Genomic DNA, 23,458 nt, shown 5'->3' with positions numbered 1-23,458 from the left:
AGCCCAACAAAAGTGGATGGGAAAGAAGCGGACGAGCAACCGAGGGATAGAGCATAGCTGGATAAATCTGTTTCCGATAAGTTGACACCGAAAAGTTTTGATTTTGCCAGATTGATTCTCAAACTAGACACTGCCTCGAAGCATCGTAAAGTCGTGCGCAGATAATCAATGAGAATCGGGTCTACTTCGGAAAGGATGAGTATATCATCGACGAACTGGATTTGGGAAATCGAGGGGGATACTCCTGGCATCTCAATCCCTTTGAGAATTCCTTCAGCCTGGCCTCTTAGCAGCATTTGCGAAAGAGCCTCGGCCATCAACAGGAAAAGGAGAGGGGACAGGGGGTCACCTTGACGAATGCCCCTCGAGCTGTTAAAGAACCCTTTTGGGGTGCCGTTGAGAAGGATTGAAAAATGAGCCGAACCTATACACGCTTTAATCCACCGTCTCCATCTTTCCCCAAAACCCATTCGGAACATCATGTATTGAAGAAATCTCCAATCCACATGGTCGTAGGCCTTTTCGATATCCAGCTTGCAGAAAATGCTCTTCATCCCAGATTGCTGACATGAATGGAGGCATTCATTAGTAATAAGTGCACAGTCCACTATCTGCCTGCCCCGGATTAATGCGTTTTGATACTTCGATATAAGCTTCCCCATAACTTTAGATAATCTGGTCTACAGGATTTTAGCAAGGATTTTGTATGGGCCCCCGATCAGGCTGATGGGTCTGAACTCCGAGAAGGAGCTCGCACGTGGTACCTTAGGAATTAGAGCAATGAATGATGCACCTATTCCTTTAGATAATCTACCCCTGTTATGGAATTCGTGCAGGAAATCCATGACATCTTCGCGAATGGTTTCCCAGAATGTTTGGAAGAATACCATGGGGTGTATGCATCAGGACTGGGAGAGTTGTCTCCTCCCAACGAAGTGATGGTCGCTTTTGTCTCTTCTTCTGTAAGCGGAGCCTCCAGGAGATCCACCTCCAATCCTTCGATAGAGTTGAATTGAATGCCATTTAGACGGGGTTTGATCCACTCTTCAGAAGACAGAAGGGATTTGAAATGAAGGACAACTTGCTCTGATATCTCCTGTTTATCCTCGATACGATTTCCATCAACATTGATATTGAAAATGGCTTTAGCTCGGGCGCACATATTGGCTATGCTATGGAAGTATCTGGTGTTTTTATCCCCCTCGGATATCCATCTGGCCCTTGATTTCAGCTTCCAGGACACTTCATCTTCCAGGGCCTTGGTCGAAATAGATTGGATGATGTGGATGTGCCTGCCCAAAACTTCTGGGGACATGGAATTTCCTTCTGCTTCAGAATCAATCCGTTGGAGTTCAATGAATAAGGCTTCCATATCAGCCTCTCTCTTGCGGAGCTCTCCTTTCTTCCATTCCTTCAGCTTATCCTTGAGAAGTCTAAGTTTGCACAGAAGCTTGTGGCTAGCAAATCCTTCGACCTGAAAAGCGGGCCACCACTGCTCTATCTTTTGGTGGAATTCTTTGATCTTGAGCCAGGATGAGCTGAATTTGAAGGGTTTGGGACCCCAATTATCTTCTTCCATCAATAGCAGGATCGGGCAATGGTCCGAGGTAGTTCTGGGGAGAGCCAGTTGTGCCACCGAAGGGAATGCCTCCAGCTACTCAGTGGACAAGAGAAATCTGTCCAATCTGGATTGAATTGGATTTCTGCGCCCATTAGACCAGGTAAATTTCTCCCCTGACAATGGAAGATCGACCAACTCCTGGGATTGGATCCACTCGGAGAAGGCCTCCATGGCCGGGGAAACTCTTCTCCTACGAGAATGTTCCACTGCAAATCTAACCACGTTGAAATCTCCAACAAAGCAACATGGACCTGTGAAAGACTATCTTGTACTAGTCAGTTCATTCCAGAAATCTGATATGTTAGAATCCACATTAGGACCATAAACAGTAGAGATGAGGCAGTAGAAGTTAGAAAACTTATCTTGCAAGGTTACTGACGCTGAAAAGGTCCCAATCACAGAGGATTGGAGATCCCATTTAGATGATTTCCATGCAATTAGAATGCCTCTCGAGGTCCCTGAAGCATCTAGAGTAACTCGCTTAGCATCCTCAGCTTTCCAAAGGGAGGCCAAAAGTCCGTCTTTGAACAGAGGGACTTTGGTTTCCTGAAGGCAGATGACGTCCGGGTCTTTCCTACCAATGGATTCCTTGATCAGACACCTTTTCTGTTTGGAACCCACCCCCCTCACATTCTAGGAGATGATTCTCATTAAGGCACGGAGCTTCCCTGGATCCCCTTTCTTCCTTGCCTAGCGCTGGACACTGATAATAGACCTGGGCTCGGTTGAAGGCTTTGGAGCTCCCGATTGCTGATGGATCTGGGAAAATGTTTGGTAGGAGTTCTGGGTTCTGGGAGGGGCCTTACTCTATTTTCGATGCATTGAAATAGAGCGATGTAGTCCTCTGCTCTATCCCCAAACGATAGCCCCAAAGATCTTCCAACGTGACCAACCGTGTCTCTGATCCATTTCTTGTTTTCGATCGAGGTGAACAATTCCTCTTTGTTTTTTATCTTGACTTGAAGTCGTAACATTGGCTTCCTGTTGGTGCTGAGGATAATCTGCACGGATCTGCAGAGGCTCTGCTTCAATCACGTCCCCAGGGATGTCTTCATGGAAAAGGGTGATGGGGCCCAGATCAGCCCAGTCCCAAGAAGTAGGTATGGAGGTGATTGGAGAAGTGGGTAGGGAAGGATGGGATTCGGAGAATCGGCTGTCTGATTCTTCACCTCTGGAGATATCTTCGCCCATGGATGAAGGGGATTGAATCCTGGCGATAATGGATGACAAAGATTGTTGCGCAATCTGCCACTTCACCGAGGGGGAGGCTGGTCTGTGAAGATGGGCGAGTATGGGAAGTGGAGGAGACGTGGGAACAACAAGTGAACAGGACGGGGGAACTGTTTTGGGGATGGGAATGGTGTATAGGGTCTCGGGTTCGGGTGCTGATAATGGATTAAAGGTATTTGGGGAGCGACGGGTTCGGGTCGAATATAGATCCAATTCAGTGGACCCGATATCAATAAGTGAGGTTAACCGAGGGCTGGACGATGTAGGGGCCACGTGTAGGGAGCTGGATTCTTCCTCAATACGACGGGTAGCCACATGTCTAGATCTCAGCGAGGTAGCGTCTTCTTTGGTAGGGCGCCTTGGGAACTGCTGTATCGATTACTGACGTGGCTGAATCTGCGCTGCACACGTACTCGCCACCGCCGAACTCGCAATGGGGGTGCCCTTCGTTCGAGACGCCATTATTACATGCGAACCATGTGTCCTCTTCTCCGACGCCCACGTTTGCTTTTCCTTGAATCGAGGAATGATGTCGTCAAGAAGCGACGACAAAGCTTCTGCGATCATGCCACTTACCCCCCCGTCGTGCTGGGTGCATGCGCGTTCTCCGATGGCGGCATAGGTGTTGTCAGAGCACTCGAACGACACTCCGCTAGAGCATGGAGGGTGTACACCATCACTTGCCATCTTCTTCGGCCTAGGTTCCGGAGTCGGAATACCGAGTTCCTTAGCTCTCCAAAGGTCACCCCACCTGGGGTAGACAACTCCAGGCATCTCCTGTTGCACCAGGAGCTTGATCTGCCGATTATTAACTTTCACCAGCAAGTGAGAAGGCAATAGAATCCCCTTCTTCCTTCGTACCCGAGCTCTAATGACTCCCAATGCCTCGCCTAGCTTCGTTTTGGAGTCCATTTCGAGCTAGAAACCAAGGCAGGAAGCTTCCGAGATGAAAAATTCGTCAAACCAACATTCCAGGGGAATGTCCCAGATGAGAACCCATATATTTTCCATCCCAAAGATGGAGTATTCTTCCCACGACATAACCTTAACAACCGGGCCGTATGAATGGAGATGGCCCGCCATTGTTAACATCTCATGATTGAGGCCAGGACACACCTTGACCCAGAGATTGTTGTAACCCAATGGTTTAATGGTGTAGTTACCTGGATGGAACCCAGTACAGTCTTTGATCCACTCCCTGACTTGCGATAATGTGGCTCCTTCTTTCGTTATGATGACCACTGTCACCGCCAGGTTTGCTCTAGCTCGATTCAAGCTCTCCTGACTGACAGAGAGGCTGGGTTCTGAATGAACTTCTTGTGGTTCCTCACGGTCTGGCCCGGGCGGGACATTGGTTTCCATATCTAATCTGAGAGGTTTATTAGGTATCTCTCTAGAGGTTGAGACATTATGAAGAAGGACATCTCTGAAAGAGTGACCATCCTATCTCTTTGTTTGGGTGGGGATATTATTATGATCCTTGTGAGATTTCGAGGAAGAAACCTTCTTCAATTGGTCTCTATAGTTAGGCCCAAACCTGGCCAGCTGGACTAGCATCGGAATCCCCCCGAATTTCACTTTGTGTAGCATTTCAACAGCCCTAGCCAACTCCGTTTCCAAGCTCATACGAACTAGGGCAAAGCCTTGGTAGGCTTCGTTGCTTCGATCTCTTGGCATAACCACATCCATTACCGCACCTGCTCGCCCGAAAACCCTCGAAATATTGATGGGGAACCATCCTGCTGGGTATCCTCTGACAAAGAGGGTTGGATATGAGTTCCTCTTCCTTCCCGTGAGTTCCTCTTCCTTCCCGTAGAGCTTGAGGGGTTTTGACTTTGTTTTCTATTCGTAACGATTTTCCATTCCTTGTTCCCCAGATCGTCCGAATCAGCATTATCTTCATCACCATCAATTGGAGCTGTCACTCCATCCGTAGATCTTCCTCTTCTAGCCGCCCCTTTTCCTACCGATGATCTTGGTTCTACAGTCAGAGCGTCGTCTCTCCTTGCGCTCCGCATCTCCAAAATAATCCCTGGATGTGTTTGTTTTGTCCAAGTATTAGGGTCATTTATGGATAAGTTAGGTCCTCAATAATCTGTAAGATGTGTTTTCTTGGGACATGCTAACGTACAGAAGGGATATTGACGCAGGACAGCCCTAATTATGATGCATGCTCATGGAGATAATTAAACAGCAGAAATAAAAGGAATAAATGATCTAAAATTCTAACAGTAATCATCATAACTGAGAAAATCATAAAGGAAACATGCAATGGAGTGGGCCATCACTACAACCATGGAGTATGGAATTCAATTACTACTTAGGTTGGATCCGGTGAGGGATGAGACCTCCCGATCTTGCATGGTCACACCCAATCGATCAATGAAGATCACTAGTCCGAAGAACCAAGAAGTTTCTCGGATTAGGGATTTGAGAATTTGGGGATTTAGGGTTTAGATCGGTTCTCAAGATTTTGATCGAAGAAGACTTAGCCAAAACTGAAAAATAGAAAGAAGAAAGTTATTACCTTGAGGAAGTTAGAGGGGCACAAGAAGAAATTAGAAGAAGAAGATCAAGGGGAGAGAAGAAGCACCATTAGAGAGAAGAGAGGAAGGAGGCAACCAAAGGGTTTGCTTTTTATTAATCAATAGTTGAAATTCGTGTTTAGGGCTTTACCCCACTTAAATAAGCAAATAAAGACATAAAATTACTAAAATACCCCTAGGATAAGCAAATAAAGATATAAGATTACTAAAAGACCCCTAACTAAGTTAAAAAACGTGCAAATAACATAAGTATGGGAAAGTTTGGGCGCTCGGTCTTCTTTCTCCAATCTTCCTTCACATGTGTCTTCCCTAAGTGGGGTCTTCTATATGTCCAATCACATGTGAAAGGTCTTCAACTCCTCAATATTCGCCTATCCACAAGGACGGCACTTGTGGTTGGTGCTTTCTTCGTTGGTACACCTTGAATGCACCTGTGTCCCCATCAATTCCCCTCGGGTGAGAAAAACTCGACCCCGACGAGTTGAAACTTTTGTAGCGCTCAAGTAGATCTGGATCAATACCCTGCAATGCGTCGCCCGACAGCTACGTAGATTCAGACGATGGTTTGTTTTTCCACCTGACAAGATACCTTTGGAAACCCCCATCTCTCGTGGATACTATCTCGTCATCCAAGATTTCCTCAATTGCTTCTTTATGGGTAATGGGTGGAGGAGGGGGTGGAAGGGGTTGGGTAGCAAACTCAGAAAAAGGCCATGAAAGGGACGATGTATCAACAGTGGGAGTATGGGCACGGACTAGATCTTCCACATTAAAAGTTGGATTAATGCTCATTTCAGATGGAAGGTCAACCGGATACGCGTTGGACCCAACCTTTTGTAATATCTTGAATGGTCCAGCACTACGCGCTTGTAATTTCTTTGCTGATCCTTGAGAGAATCGCTCTGGCCTTATTCGCACCATTACATAGTCTCCTTCTTGAAATTCTTGCACTCTACGATGAGAATCAGCTGAAACTTTATAATCATCATTGCTCTTATTTAACCGCTGTCTAATATGTGTATGCAAATCATGAATATGGCGTGCGAATGCATAGGCTGACTCAGAAGACCTTTGGGTAACAGACATAGGTAAGAGATCTATGGGCATTCTAGGTTTATAACCACTTACAATTTCAAAAGGACTCAACCCTGTAGATCTATTAACTGACCCATTATAAGCAAGTTCAGCAGTTGGTAAAATTAGGTCCCAAGTCTTAACATGTTCACCCACTAGACAACGTAGAAGATTTCCAAGGCTACGGTTTACCACTTCAGTTTGACCATCTGTTTGTGGGTGGTAAGCAGTAGAAAATTGCAAACGAGTTCCCATAATGTGCCACAGTGTCTTCCAAAAATAGCTAGTAAATCGAACATCACGATCAAACACTATGATTTTAGGTAACCCATGGAGACGCACCACACCATCAAAAAAGGTACGAGCAACATGAGACACATCTGACGTCTTCGAACATGGGAGGAAATGCGCCATTTTAGAAAAACAGTCCACAACGACAAAAACGGAATCGTGCTTTTTTATAGTCTTGGGAAGCCCGAGCACGAAGTCCATACTAATGTCCTGCCATGGAGCATGTGGCACTGGCAATGGCGTGTACAGCCCGGTATTTTGCTTTCTTTGCTTTGCCAGCTGACATGTTCGACACTGCCCTAAAACTTTGGCTACGTCTCGCTTGAGGCTTGGCCAATAGAAACGATCTTCCACGAGGGCAATGGTCTTATCACGACCAAAATAGCCAGCTATCCCTCCTGAATGAAGCTCCCAGATGAGGAATTCACGAAGGGACATACGGGGAATACAAAGTCTGTCTCCCTTGAAAAGAAAGCCATCTTTAAGAACATATTCACCCATAATATGCTGGTCACTAGAGAGCGACGCGTAAGTACCCCCAAAATCAGGACATATGGGGTATTCATCTTTCAGTTGCTCAAATCCGACTACCTCTACACTCAAGGAGTTGAGCAACGCCACTCTCCTACTAAGGGCATCCGCTGGTTTGTTTTCAACCCCGGCCTTATGTTTCAAAACAAACGAATATTCCTGAAGAAATGCTACCCACTTGGCATACCTTGGGTTGAGTTTTTTCTGAGAATGCAAATATCTCAAAGCCTCATGGTCAGAAAATAAAACGAATTCTTGCGGTAGGAGGTAGTGTCGCCAATGTCTCAGGGATTGCACTACCGCATACAATTCTTTGTCGTAAGTGGAGTATTTTTGTTTTGCCTCATTCAAATTTTCACTGAAATAGGCCACTGGGTGTCCTTCTTGACTCAACACTCCACCTATACCGACACCAGACGCATCGCACCCTACTACAAAGACTTTAGAAAAGTCAGGTAGACGCATGACAGGAGCTTCCACCATCTTGCCCTTAATTTCTTTAAAAGCCTTGACGGCGACTTTAGACCACACGAACTCTCCCTTTTTCATGCACTCGGTAATGGGAGCCATGATCGTGCTAAAACCCCTAATGAACCGACGATAAAAAGTTGCTAGGCCTTGAAAACTTCGCACCTCATGAATGTTGACTTTTTCAGGGTCTGCCCGCATCCCTTCATATGACACTATAAATCCTAAGAACACAACTTGGTTAGACATGAATGCACATTTCTTAAGATTAGCGTACACCTTTTCCTTCCTAAGGACACTACAGACCTTCTTTAAATGTTCAAGGTGTGATTCCTTAGTGGTACTATAAATAAGAATATCGTTAAAGTACACCACTAGGAATTTTTCCATGAACGGCCTCAAAGTTTGTGTCATCACCCGCATGAAAGTACTGGGTGCGTTAGTTAAGCCGAATGGCATGACCAACCACTCATATAGCCCATCTTTCGTCTTAAACGCCGTCTTCCACTCATCTCCTGGGCGTATACGAATTTGGTGATATCCACTCTTGAGGTCTATCTTAGAGAATATAGTAGACCTGGCCATCATGTCAAGCATATCATCAAGTTTAGGTATAGGGAACCTATACTTGACAGTAATTTTGTTTATGGCACGGCTGTCTACACACATGCGCCACGTGCTGTCTTTCTTTGGCGTCAACAATGCAGGCACGGCACACGGGCTCATACTCTCTTGGATGAAACCCTTTTGCAGAAGCTCATCAATTTGCTTCTTCAACTCTGCATGGGCTGTAGGGTTCATCCTGTAGTGAGGAAGGTTCGGTAAAGTAGACCCTGGGACAAGATTAATGGCATGCTGTATGTCCCTCATAGGTGGCAACTCATTCGGTAAGTCTTCAGGAAATACATCACTGTATTCCTTCAAGACCGAGGTCACCTCACAGGGCAACTCTGATGGAACCTCAGGTGTAATTTCTCTAGCCACAAGGGCATACACCATAGAATCCTCCTTAGCCTCTTTTTCAAACTCTCTTGCGCTGATTATATGTAAAGACTTAGGTTTGGATTTCCCCATTTCTTTAGGCTCACTTGCCTTCTCATCCTTCTTCTTCCCTAGTGTATTCTCAGGTGGCATGGGATTAAGTTTGATCTTTTTACCATTATACATAAAAGTACACGCATTCGAACGGCCAAAGATTGTGACATCATTATCGAATAGTCACGGTCTACCTAGGATAACATGTCCCACATCCATAGGTAAAACATCACACCACAGGGACTCTTTGTATGACCCAAACTCGATGGGGACTAGACATTGTTGGGTGACAGGTAGGGATGTCTTGTCAACCCAAGAAACTTTATACGGGTCTGGATGAGGTGTGGATTTCAGTTTTAAGCGATCTAAGGTGCTAGTGGAAATCACATTCTGACAACTTCCACTGTCCACTATCACCTTACAATTCTTTTCACCACACTTGGCAATAGTGTAGAAGATAGTGCTTCGACGCCAGTCAGCACTACTTCTAGACTGAGCTAACACACGCCTGACTACTGCAAGCGTTGCTTCTCCATCCACTTCTTCATCAGTAAGTCCTCCTTCAGGGTGATACTCTTCAACTTCATAATCACCCTGGTCATCTCCACCCTCGTGGGACTCGCCTATAACTAAGGCTCTCCCACGGCTCTTCGTAGGACACTGATTAGACATGTGGCCAAGGTTGCCACACTCATAGCACCTCACTTGGCTCATGTTACTAGGACCGGCACCAAGAACCCCTTTGCCCTTGTCCTCCCTAGGCCTAGGTGGAATGGTCGCCTGTGCCCTAGGTTGATTACCAATATTAGGTCTAGTTCCTTGGGAACTAGATCTAGCATTGGAGTCTCGGGACTCAAAACGACGAAAGACAGAAGCCTTATATTGCTCTAACTCCTGCACGACTTGATATGCTTCATCTAAGTCCGTTAAGGGCCGAGTAATAAGCTCGCGCTGAAGATCCGCACAAAGGCCCGTCTTAAAACGTGAGAGCGTTACTAGAGGGTCTTCTCGGATATCACATCGCATCACATACTCTTCAAATTTAGCGATGTAGTCAGCGGCAGGCATTGACCCTTGGCGTAAGGATTGCCATTGGTCAAGGAACTTCTGACGGTATGAGAGAGGAAGGTACTTCTCCTTCAACTTCTCTTTCATCTCATACCAATGTGTGATAGGGGCTCTACCAACTCTCTCTATCCTACGCTCGGTGTTAGTCCAGAAGAGCTTGGCTTGACCCACAAGCTTCATCTTAGCAAACCGCATTTGACGGTTTTCTGACATGCCATACCACTCAAAGTAGTGGTCCATGTCAGCAACCCAGTCAAGGAATGCCTTGGGATCCAAGCGTCCATCAAAACTCGGGGCCTCAACTCTCACACTCTTCATCGCACGCTCATCTGGATCATAACGGTCTTGATGACCACATGTGGCTCGTGCCTCTCGCACCACACCACGACCGTTACCACGATCTCTATCCTCACTACCACCACGTGTGGCAGCACGTTCTTCAATGATTCCTTCCACTTGGGAGTGCGCATCTTCCCCTACAGCGGGGTTTTCCTTTTGGGAAGCCTCTAGTTGCTCCATCTTAGTCATGGTAGTGGTAATTTGGTTCTCAAGGCGGGCAAACTCATGCCTTTGACCCGCTTCTAGGGCGGTTATCTTTTGTATCAATTGAGCAAGTTGCTCAGATAACTGCTCGTTATTCATGGTAGGTTGAAGTCCGAAACCTCTACCTCTTCTCGTGGGCATACAATGAAGACTTGAACCAAACTCTACCTAACTAGACTACTAGGAGTTATGACTTTCAAGATGAATGCGATGAATGCAAAACTACTATGAACTGACACAATTAAGTTGAAACAGGAAACAACTCAAATCTGAAAATTTTCCAGATTAGGAACTTTCTAAAATTGGAAAGTTTCTAAAATTGAAAACTTTCTAAACCTGGAACTTTCCTAAGTTAAACCTAAAAATCAAAACCCTAATTTGATAACTCGATCTAGACAAAAACCATGCAAGCCTAGGCTTTGATACCAAATTTGACGCAGGACAGCCCTAATTATGATGCATGCTCATGGAGATAATTAAACAGCGGAAATAAAAGGAATAAATGATCTAAAATTCTAACAGTAATCATCATAACTGAGAAAATCATAAAAGAAACATGCAATGGAGCGGGCCATCACTACAACCATGGAGTATGGAATTCAATTACCACTTAGGTTGGATCCGGCGAGGGATGAGACCTCCCGATCTTGCATGGTCACACCCAATCGATCAATGAAGATCACTAGTCTGAAGAACCAAGAAGTTTCTCGGATTAGGGATTTGAGAATTTGGGGATTTAGGGTTTAGATCGGTTCTCAAGATTTTGATCAAAGAAGAATTAGCCAAAACTGAAAAATAGAAAGAAGAAAGTTATTACCTTGAGGAAGTTAGAAGGGCACAAGAAGAAATTAGAAGAAGAAGATCAAGGGGAGAGAAGAAGCACCATTAGAGAGAAGAGAGGAAGGAGGCAACCAAAGGGTTTGCTTTTCATTAATCAATAGTTGAAATTCGTGTTTAGGGCTTTAGCCCACTTAAATAAGCAAATAAAGACATAAAATTACTAAAATACCCCTAGGATAAGCAAATAAAGATATAAGATTACTAAAAGACCCCTAACTAAGTCAAAAAACGTGCAAATAACATAAGTATGGGAAAGTTTGGGCGCTCGGTCTTCTTTCTCCAATCTTCCTTCACATGTGTCTTCCCTAAGTGGGGTCTTCTATATGTCCAATCACATGTGAAAGGTCTTCAACTCCTCAATATTCGCCTATCCACAAGGACGGCACTTGTGGTTGGCGCTTTCTTCGTTGGTACACCTTGAATGCACCTGTGTCCGCATCAGATATAAATGTAGTTCCCTTGTGAGTAGAAAAAGATTTGTCTCAAAGGATGTTTTCTCAGGATATGCTAACATACAAAAGGGATATAAATGTTATTGCCCCGTGACCTGAAAAAGTTAGATAAAAAAAGATGTTATATTCTTTAAGAATATACCTTGTTTCTTTGCACAAGCTCCTGATCTTATATTGTTGTATGATGATGCAGTTCCCCTTCTTGGCATGTTGGATCCTATAGGTCCTAGTCAAGCTTCTTTTGAGTTAGTGGACGAGCCACCAAATGTGTATGCTCAGAGGAAACACAAGGATCAACCCTTAAGAGGTGCTCGACTACCATATATCCTCTGACTTACCCCCTTGTCGTCCTCTTCAAACTTGCCGATTGTCCTTTGGAAGGCAAAACGTTCGTGTACCTCTCACCCAATTGGCAAATTTTTATCCTATCTATTTCTCCTTCTATTGAGGCCTTCCTTTCCTCTATATCCTCTGTCTCCGTTCCTTCTAAAATTGTAGACGCCTTGCTTGATCCTAGTTGAAAAGATGTTGATGGAGGAAATGATTACACTGGAGTAAAAAGGAACATGGGATCTGGTTGAGTTGACTAAAGGAAAGCATGTTGTTAATTGTAAATAGGTGTTGACCCTAAAAAATTCCAGATGGCTTGATTGCTATATGCAAAGCTCGACTTGTTGCAAAGGGGTTTACTCAACCGTTTGGTGTTGATTATGAAAGGCGTTTGTTTTTGTTGCTAAGTTGAATTATGTTTGTGTTCTTCCGTCGCTGCTGCTTGTCGTAATTGGTTGCTTTTATCAACTAGATGTCAAGAACAACTTCCTTCATGGAGATCTTCAGGAAAAGTTTGTGTCGCTTCCCCATGGTCTCTACTCAGCAGGCACAAGGGGGGAGGTATGCAAGTTGAGGAAGGTCTTTATGATCTCAAGTGATCTCCTAAGGCATGGTTTGAAATATTTAGTAATGTTATTTCTAAGATTGGTTTCCATAGAAGTTCTTGTGATTGTTCAACTTCATAAAGGTTTCTGATACATCCATCACTGTTCTAGCTGTTATGCTGATGATATTGTTATCACCGGTGATTGTAAAAGTGAAATTGCCAAGGTGAAAAAGTTTCTGGCTAGGCCTTTTGAAATTAAAGACTTGGGCTTGCTCAAATACTTTTGGGATTGAGTTTGCCCATACTAAGAGGTAATTTCATATCCCATTAAAATATGACTTGGATCTTTACATGAAACATGGATGTTGGGTGCTTGTCCTGCAAGGCTGCAACTACACCTATTGAGTTGAATCTTCATCTTCATCATCAAGAGTCAGAGGTCCTTAACGATCTGGCCATGTATCGGAATCTTGTCAGGAAGCTTTGACAATTACTTGACTGGATATTGCATATGTTGTGAGTGTGGACAGTCACTTTATGCACTCTTCATGCTTTCATCATTTCGCTGCTATCTACAAAATTCTTCGCTACTTAAAATAGGCTTTAGGCAAAAGGACTTCTGTATGCCAATGGTTAACACATAAATTTTTGGGATTTACCCAAAATGGGCCCCCACGCATCCGATGGCACCATTGCGCCTCACCAACTTGGTGCCAGTAGCTCTATGTCGAACAATGATATCATCATGTCACGATATAGAAATATGAAATCAAAGGAAGGCTCTGCACCCCGCACAGAACCCTCTGTGCCACAAATTGCCAAGACACGCATAGAGACCCGCGCATACAGGCATCGGGAAAATTGGGTCCACACCCCTAATAATATCCTCGACACTTATTAGAGAAGGGACGTAATATGAGGACGACACAATATAAGAGGACTAAGCAGGACTCGAACTTGGAACCTTTGGGCGTAGATGCTCCTAAGGTGAGCCTCACTTGTTTGAACTTTCCACCTCCTTCATTGGGATGGCCCGTGCCATGCGCTAGGGACCCCAATGAAGGGAGAGGCTTTGCGCCATGCGGTGGGGCCTCACAATGCAAGCCTCAGTGCCAAAGAGGAGATAATTTTACTTATTCATCCTTAAACACAAGCTTTTTTACCAGTCATTGGGAACACTGAATTTTGATGTGGGAACATATGTTGAACGATATGTGGTGGTTGGTAGTTATTTTTAGCAGTGTTTTAAATAGCAAATAGCGTGTACAATTCACTGCTCTGAATCATGAAGTGTAAGCTAAATAGTGTGTAGCATAAGCTACACACTACTAGATTTTATTTTTATTTTTATTTTTAAATTAAGATTGCTCTTGGTTGCATCAAATATCATGAACTTTCATGATATTTTGCCCCAAGTTAGACTGATAAATAATAAAAAATTCATGATATTTTGTGCAAACAAACACATCCTAAAATAATAGGAAAAATAGGACAAATATTAAGTATAAAGATAATGAAATAGCAATGGAACTGATATGAACTGTTGCTTATATTATTTTACTAAAATCATTGAAAGAATTAACTATTTTTTATTGAAAATAAAAAATGAAACAAATCATTGAAAGCATTTAATTCTAACAGTGAGTGAAAAATTAACTTATGGTGTAATTTACAAAGCGTGTAACTTAGGCTATGTAGCATGTATTGTATTACAAAGCATGTAACTTAGGCTACGTAGCATGTATTGTATGCTAATTAGCATATAGCATGGGATACATGTCACTTAAGTTATTTTCATAAGCTACATATTGTGAAGGCTAAGCTATACTAAGTAGTGTAAGCTACATGCTACATAGCATAGGCTGTTTAAAACACTGCTTTTTAGCTCTCTTAATTGGAGTTTTTCTATTCAAACTTTTTTGGGTGTATGTTCTATTGATTTTATCTATAATTGATGGGTTACAATGACATTTGATCTTACTAATACATTAACCATATTTTCTTCCTGTAAAAAGACTTTGTTACAGAAGGGACAGGCATTGTTTTCAACCTCCACTAGTGATGTTATGGGTACAAAGCAGGTTGGATCAGGAAAGCTAACCCAAAACAAGTTGGTTAAAAAAGAACCTGCGGAAGAGCAAGTTGCAGATATGAAAATCCTTCAGACTCTTGCAAAATATTTATGGTTGAAAGATAACCTAGAATTCCGTTTGAGGGTGATGATGGCTTTAGGTCTTCTTGTAGGGGCAAAGGTGAGGCATGAGCAACATTTCTTTTACGTTCAAAAGGCTTGCAAATTGAAAGAAATTTGTGATATTAATCCCGTTCAATTTCTTATTTAATGAGAAGCTTGTATTGCTGTTATGACAGAGAATTTTGAAGTGTTGTTTGTCTTGAAGAATGTATGAGTGATAGCTTGCTTAGAGTTTAAGGTCTCACTTTTGACATGCTCTTGGTGCAATTCATATGCGTGAAATTCTGTTATAAATCTGTCAATTTCCAACTTTGTATCTAACTTTTGCAGGTTTTAACGGTTGATGTTATTAGTATTGTTTTGAATGATTATGAAGAATTTATTAGAAGGAAAAGCAGATAATACAATTAAGTTATGAAGAATTCAGGAGCTGATTAGTACTGACCCTCTATTCACCTCCCTCTTTGCTAAGAGAATCAGCCACCTCATTATCATGCATCCATCAATATATTTGAAGACAACTTCCCATTTGATGCAGGGCTATCAAATCCACAACTACAGTCAACTAGTGGGCCCTTGCTGCCTGAATGCAAACCAGGCTGTATAATGGTCCAAGTGGAATGTGGTGTGGATCCAACTGGATGGCCCACCTAATGGTCTGAGTGGACTGGCGCAGATCCAACCCGATGGCCCATCTAATGGTCCAATTGACCTGTGGGTCTCACAGGTGAGTTACATAGCTCAAGCGGTGGACTGATTGGAATGTGGAGGTCCAGAAGTCCAACTGGGCATTTTCCATGCACTTCAGTACATAACAGCAGCTGAATATTGTTGGACTTCTACACAAACCATATAGCCCCTATGAACCATGCGTCTGTAATTCAGTCTATGTGGTTGGGTATATAAGGCCATGCAGTGGAGTGTATCAAACCATATGGTGTATAGGGGCCATAAGTCGTGTAGAAGTCCAAAAATATCCAGCCGGTTTGTATACAAGTGCATAAAACTATGAATAGTGCTGCTTGGACTTCTGGGCCTCCATAGTCCAATCAGTCAACTGTTTTTAAGCCATCTGATTGACCCCATGGGACCCCTAGGAAGATCTAATCATGAGATGGGGGTTCACTTGTGGATCCTAGTTGTAGTCATGGACCTGATGGTCCGGCATTAATTCCTCTCAGGTTGATTTACCCTGTGGGATCCACAGGAAAATCAGACCATTAAATGGGGTTCTACTTGTGTATTGTATTACTGGACCTGAGTCCTGGATCTCCTGATGGTCTGGAATTCATTCACCTCAGGCTGAAAAGAACTTGTCCTCGAGTTGGAAGTCGGTTTTGATCCATGATCCAAGTGTGCCTTTTTGGTGCATCTTCTTCTGCCTTGGTGAAGCTGGCGATGATCTAATTGTTGTCTTGGCTCACATTTTAACTGGTTGTGCTCTCTCTTCCTCTCTGTCCTCTTGCATATGCTGTCATCTGCATAGCCTTCTTCACCACTGCAGACTGCTGTTTACCTGTCCTATTTCTTACATATTTGCCGCTGCATTTAATTCTTAGTTGCAATATCTACCAGTGCGATCGCGTCACCATATTTGCCTTCCCAAGTTATAGCAAGAGCTCCGTATTGTCTTTTTCCTATGGCAAATCATCTCTAATAGGCTTTAGGATGATTTTCCTCCCACTGTGCAAGTTATCGTATGTGTTGTTTACCAAAATGCTTCACTTTGCGACCATGCAACTAAGGATGACCAAGCAGAATATGGTAGATTCTTTTGGGAATGACGTCACACCAAATAGACTTAGTGTAATGTGGTCCCATTGAGTAGTTGACCAGACAGCAAGGTTAAACTGGAATTGTATACGTCATTTACCCATGCAATCCAGTGTGGGCGTGGGCGCTTTTCCGCCTTTTGCATCTTATCCAACACTCATTGTGAGGCTATATTGATATTGCTTTTGCCATCTATAGTGAAATTGACTTTCCTGCCCTAACAATTTACCCATGTGTGGAAGATGTTGGTTTGTAATCAATTATTTTTTTGGCCTCCTTACGTGCAATTCATCATAAAGCTAGCAAAATGAATTTCCTTCGAGACCGTCCAATACGTAACTGTCCACCTTTTTGGATTCATTGTTCTTCTCCTTCTCTTTTGGATCCTTGTCATTGACAGTCTCTTCATAGCAGTTGATATTCGTAGAAAGGCACACAAGTTCGAACCTTTACCTCCAGACTGGTTGAAACTTGAAAGAGACATTTTTGCTGTCTTCTCTCGCTGTTTCTATTGTTTCACAATTGACCTTATGACCATCATTTTGGGTGTTGCTTTGATTCTTTCCATTTCTAATCATAGGAGCGCGTTGACCATTATTGACTTGTGGTGCAGAAGTTTAATAGGTGGAGCTATTTGTGGCACAACCGGCTAATGAGAAGGATCCACCCAAATATAGGCACCTCCAAGCTAAGCACAAGAATCACAAACAATGTAGAAATAATAATTAACATTTTTATTAATTTCAATGGCGCCTTGTGGCTACTTATTTCAAGCCCTTAAATATATTTCTTAGATGTACAAAGAAGGAAGGTTCTTAATGTCATTGACAAGACTTATGGCAAAAAATAGAATAATCAAGAAAGATGTTGAATGTACAAGAGAGATCGAATGGGATCTTATTGCATGGCTGGCTGATTGATTTTGCAGAGCTAGCCTACAAATTAGGAGGCTTGTCCCTCCTTATTGATGCGCTAGTTGTGGGGCTTGGGCTTAGCCTATGGATATTGGGTCCACTTCAGCCTGCATCAGTCCTCCCTAGCTTGAAAGAACTTGACTTTGGTGAGTTAATGTCCCGATATTGCTCATAGAGGTCAATATTTAGGAGCTGAAAGTTTGTAGATGTGATCCATATAGCATCGGAAAGAGGTTGTCCTTGCCAATGAATGAGAAACTTCTGTAACCACCTTAGCACATGGAGACGATTTGATCATCAAGAATATCAATAATCGTATCTGTAAGTGGCAAAATGGTGGAAAGCGTGACAGCTTGTTTCTCGATACCGTCATCGGTATGGTGCCCACGGTAGATGGAAAGATCTTCCACATTGAAAGTAGGACTGATATGTAAATTTGGTGGGAGATATAAAACATAATCATTGTTAGTATTTTTAATTTTTTTTCTATTTATTTTTTTTATTTTTATTTTTATGATTTAGTACGGTCCCACATTGCAAGGATGGAGCTTTTTTGAGGACCCAGGGGTAACCATCCAGGACAAACAGACCACAACCATGTCACTTTTCTTAAATTTAACAAAACGACGTATTGCATCTACATGTTGCTTATAACTTTCGTTACTTGTGGCGATATTGTGTCAAACTTCGTCATGCATTTGCTGCATATGGCGGATGAAGTCATGAGCTTCTGCACTTGGTCTTGACTCTATTGGTAGAGGAACCAAATTGACTGGAAGACGCGGATATATATCCGTTACTGCTTCAAAAGGTGACATTCCCGTGGATCTGTTGACTGAGTTATTATATGTAAATTCAACCATGGGTATTATTAGGTCCTATCTAGCTATATGATCAAGGACAAGACACCGTACCAGCCCTAGCTGCAATTGAGCACTTTCGTTTCACCATTAGTATGAGGATGGGAAGCACTAGAGAACTGAAGCTTGGCCTTTGTTCATGTCCAAATAGTTTTTCAAGAATAGCTCATGAACTTGGTAACACGATTTGATACAATTGTCTTCAGAAGCCCATGAAGACGAACAACCTCTCGAAAAAATAATTGAGCAATCTTGAGGGCGTCTGCTGTATTCGAACATGTTATGAAATGAGCCATCTTTGAAAATTGTTCAATCACAAACTTATAAGTGGAGTATTGTTGCTTCGCATTAGAGAGCTTCTCACTGAAGAATGTTATTAGATGACACTCTTAATTGAGAACCCCTCCAATGTCGATGTTGGAAACATTACAATTCGCCTTAACTACCTTCTCAAAGGCTGGAATTAGTGTTCAGAGTGTCCGTATAGTTACATGTATCGATGACCAAGGATATGGAAACATATATCGATATTGCCGATACTTGGAAAAATATTGTTATCTAAGGGCAACAATTGTAAATGTTGGGAAAATAGGTAGAAATTTTCAGTCAAACTTCAGGAGATGTTAAAAACACATGTTTGCATATGTAGGAATCAAAATATTGCGTGCGCGCGCGCATACACACACATATATACACAATAAGTTTTCATTTTATAGGGGCCTAACTAGTGTTGTCGAAAAATCAATATAAATATTTGTAGCCAATCAATAAATTGGCCAACACATTAATATATAAAATTTCCACATTAATTAATAGTGAAGAACACATTTTCCAATATAAAAATGAAGACAAATAAGAATTTTCTCCAATTTCCTGCATTTTTCACTTAAATGTTAACTTTTTCGTGACAAATCCATGTTAATGCATGATTCTCATGCATAGAATCCATGCTAACATTTGGAAAAAAAAGTGAAGTTTCTATGGGTTTTTTATCACCTTTGAGTTCTGTCCAGTCTTCGTTTCGAGTTGAGATTTCTTCCATAATAGAAACTTTGATTCAATAAAAACCAAGAGTGATCAAAATCACCTAAAGAATAAAATTCCAAAAAAGAAAAAAATCCAAAAAAATGGAGGTTTTTGGAAATTTCCCCAATTTTCTGATAAATTTTGCTTATATACGGATGTTTCTATGGTATCGGGGATGTTATCAATGATATCTTCGATACCAATGATTTTTTTTTATTTTTATTTTTATTTTTTTTTTTTTTTTTGAGAATTGACGGAAATTCATTGAAAAAGGAAGACCGAAATTACAGCAAAACAGAAAAAAAGAAAAGGCAACAAAACCAAAAGCAGAAAAAACAGGAAAAAAGAAAAAAACAACAAAAAGAAGAAAACAACTCAGAGGCTACGCCGAGATAGCGTCGACCTGATAGGCAAGAAAATCAAACTCCATATCCTTTAAAGATTCGGCATACGAAGCCCATTCAATCACCAATCTTAAGGCTTTGAGAGTCACTGCCTCGACCGATGAAGAGTCGTTGCGAAAACATCGGTCGTTTCTTTCTAGCCAGATTGACCACCAGATTGCGAGGATGACCAGTCTCCAAATGATTGTCTTCGACTTTCCTATTCTGATCCCGTGCCATGCTTTCAGCAACAGATCTATTGAACTAGAGATGCACCATTGAATGTTAAATTTTCTAGCAAACTCAGCCCAGATCAAAGTGATAAAAGGGCAGTGGATTAATAAATGGTCCACCATCTCCGCATCCTTCACGCAACACAAACAGATGTTAGGGATGATCAGTCCTCTCTTCACCAAATTGTCGATGGTGAGAATTTTCTTGTTAGCTACCAACCGGGCGAAAGCCACGATTCTTGGGGGAGCCAGATAGGACTAAACAAAAGCAGAAGGGGAAACGGGAGAAGATAACAGGTCGGGGAGGAAGGATCTGACTGAAAACTGCGCAGATTTTTCCTTCCTCCAGATGAGTTTGTCAGCCTCGAGAGGATTGAGATTAGTGCTGTAGATGCTTTACAAAAGCTTGGCGAACTCTGGGATTTCCCAATCTTCCAGGTTTCTTCTGCAGCGGATGTTCCATTCCATCTTTCCTTCCTTTAAGGAGAAACAGTCAGCCACCATGACGTCGGAATTAGGGGCTAGCTTGTAGATAGAGGGGAAAGCGTCTTTCAGGGGTTTTTCACCAATCCAAAGGTCCTTCCAAAAACTGATTTTGTTACCCATTCCTGGCTCAAAACCGACACCTTTTAAGACGTCATTTTGAAGACGCATAATATTTTTCCAAATAAAAGAAGCCCTGTGTAAAGATGAAGGCTTGGTCCACCAGCCCCCACTCGAGTTGCCGTACTTGCTTTTGATGATGTGGTTCCATAGGCTTCCGCTGTCAGTACCTAACCTCCATACCCATTTCCCGAGCAAAGCTCTATTCATCTGCCTAATATCTTTGATACCTGCCCCTCCTCTGTGATGTTTGCAGACTTGCTTCCAGTTCATCAGATGGAATCGCTTCTTGTCTTCTTTTCCATGTCATAAGAAATCGTGTCTCAGTTTGTCGATAGCAGCGAGGACCGAACTGGGACATTTGAAAAGAGACATGTAGTATATTGGAAGATTGGAGAGAGCGGATTTTATGAGGGTAATGTGACCCCCAATGGAAAGATAACGACATTGCCATTTTGCTAAGCATCTCTCAAATCTGAGTATAACTCTGTTCCAGGCAGAAGTAGAGGGGGCGCCTAAGCCCGGCGGCAAGCCCACATGAGTGGTTGGAAAAGAGGCGGGGCAACAACCGAATTGGGCTGCAAATTTTTTCGTATCTTCATCATCCAGGTTTACCCCGAAAATCTTTGATTTGCCCAAATTTACTCTTAAGACCCGAAACCACCTCGAAACAACGAATGGCAGTACGCAAATTATCCATCATAGAGGAAGAAGCTTCAGAGAATATGAGGATGTCGTCTGCGAATTGAACGTGAGACACCGGATTAGGCATCCCTTCAATACTGATGCCTCGAAGAATGCCCTCTTCCTGACCTTTATGCAGCATTCTGGAAAGGGCGTCGCCCTCTATGAGGAAGAGAAAAGGGGATAAGGGATCGCCCTGTCTTAGGCTCCTCTGGCTCCTGAAGTAACCTTTAGGGGAACCATTAAGGAGAACGGAGAAAATCGGGGAGCCAATTCATTCTTCTATCCAACTGTTCCACCGATTGCCGAAACCCATCCGCTTTAACATATATAACAGAAAATCCCAAATGACATGATCATAAGGGATCCTTCTCAAACATCACCGGTATTGATAATATCACAAAGTATCATCAATATTACTGAAAATATCGATTTATAAGGGATCCTTCTCAAACATCACCGGTATTGATAATATCACAAAGTATCATCGATATTACTGAAAATATCGGCAATACTATTACACTTCCAGCAGTTTCGATATTACTGAATTGGCAATACCGATAATATTTGGCAATATTATCGGTAATAGCCGCAGATATTTGGAACAATGGCTGTGAGTGTTGATGTCTACCAAAATTTTGGCAGTATCCCCTTGTCAATTGGAAGTTTGGGCTTTGTAAAAGAAATGGAAAAAAAATGTAAAGGGGGGTAGGAGGAATAGATGCAATGAAGAAAATAAAAGGGAAAGATGCAAAATTGTTTAATGACTCTAAGAACTTGTAACAGAAGATTGTGATTGTTGTTGATCGAGGACTTTAATCCAGCTGTTGCCAAATTGGCAATCGGTTGACGGGAAGAATCCGCTTAAAGATAGGCACCTCCAAGCTAATTACAAGAATCACAAATAAAATATAAACAATAACCAGAACTTTCATTTATTTCAAAGGTGCCTTGAGACTGTGCATGTTAGGCCCTTAAATAGGCTTTTTAGACGTACAAAGAAGGAAAGTTCTTAATGTTATTGACAACTAATGAATTATTGCAAAAATAGAAGAGTAATCAAGAAAGATGCTCAATGGATAAGAGAGACCTAATGGGATTTTTTTTTTTTTCATGGCTGGCTGATTGATTTTGCATAGCTAGCTGCTAAATTAGGAGGCTTGGGCCTCCTTATTGATGGGTCAGCTTTAGAGCTGGGGCTTAGGCCTGAGCTTGGGCTTGGCCCATGGATCTTGAGCTTAGTTCAGCCAACATCGGTTTGGTTTCTGTCTAGGTACACAATATTTTGGCTTGGGGGCTGTTTATAAGAATGTGTACAACAATGGTAAGTTGAAGTAGATGATCATGGTGCCATTTAGTCTCCGAAAGTCATTCCTTAGTACAAAATTTGATATTAAGGATCTTGGCTCTCTTTGCTAACTTTTTGGGCATTGAAGTTGCTCGATCCCGGCATACAATTGTCACATCTCTCAATGGAAGTACATGCTTGACCTTCTCCGAGACAGTGGATGTCTTGATTTGCAGCTCATTGTCACACCCATTGAACAAAATCATCATCTGCAACTTGAATGTGGTGATCTTTTACTTGATACTAGCAAGTATAAACACTTAGTCAACAAACTCAATTGCTAGACTATTACCCAATTGGATATTGCTTATGCAGTGAGTGTAGTAAGTTTATGCATGCACCCTGCTCTAATCACTTAGATGCCGTTAATCATATCTTGAAGTTTCTTGAAGGCTTCCCCAGTTGGAGTATTCTCTATTCCAAGCTTAATCATCTTGATGTTGAGGCCTATATAGATGCCGGTAATGTTGGTTCACTCTTCGATTGCCGCACGACCTCCAGTTATTATACCTTAGTTGGTGGGAACCTAATGGCCTGGAAAAGCAAAGAGCAATCTGTTGTGGCCCGATCTAGTGTGGAAGCTGAGTATCGTGCTATGGCTCATGTAGTATATAAACTTCTCTCCCCTCTACTCTCTCTTCTCCCTGCTCTCCCCTTTCTCCTATCTCCATTCTTACTTTCTATTGAGCTTCTTGAAGAAGTCTTTGTTCTTCACCCATATATGTTTCATCGAATCATCAGCATGTATAGGATGCCCTATGTTGAGATTGTGGGGCTATCTTGCACATATAGGATGCCCTATCTTGCATCGTGGCTTGTGTTCCTTGCCGAATATAATGTTGGCTAGTATTTAGGGTGGGGATT

The 23,458-nt window shown here is 42.4% G+C and overlaps 1 protein-coding gene across 3 annotated transcripts in view; it reads left to right on the top strand.

The window, feature by feature from the left end:
• The window catches only part of LOC131223776 (ABC transporter B family member 25, mitochondrial-like), a 147,938-nt gene that overhangs the window by 8,597 nt on the left and 115,883 nt on the right, over nucleotides 1–23,458 (top strand). For 2 of the 3 annotated variants that reach the window (XM_058219273.1, XM_058219275.1), the window contains exon 2: nucleotides 14,592–14,828. In XM_058219273.1, the coding sequence (XP_058075256.1) occupies nucleotides 14,592–14,828 (237 nt within the window). Of the gene's footprint in view, nucleotides 1–12,501; nucleotides 12,591–14,591; nucleotides 14,829–23,458 lie in introns of all 3 variants that reach the window. The other variant, XM_058219274.1, reaches the window with a different exon arrangement.

The sequence above is a fragment of the Magnolia sinica genome, chromosome 13, assembly GCF_029962835.1.
Source record: "Magnolia sinica isolate HGM2019 chromosome 13, MsV1, whole genome shotgun sequence".
Lineage (NCBI taxonomy): Eukaryota > Viridiplantae > Streptophyta > Magnoliopsida > Magnoliales > Magnoliaceae > Magnolia > Magnolia sinica.
The sequence above is the reverse complement of the archived record's forward strand: the minus strand, read 5'-3'. Positions and strand labels throughout refer to the sequence as shown.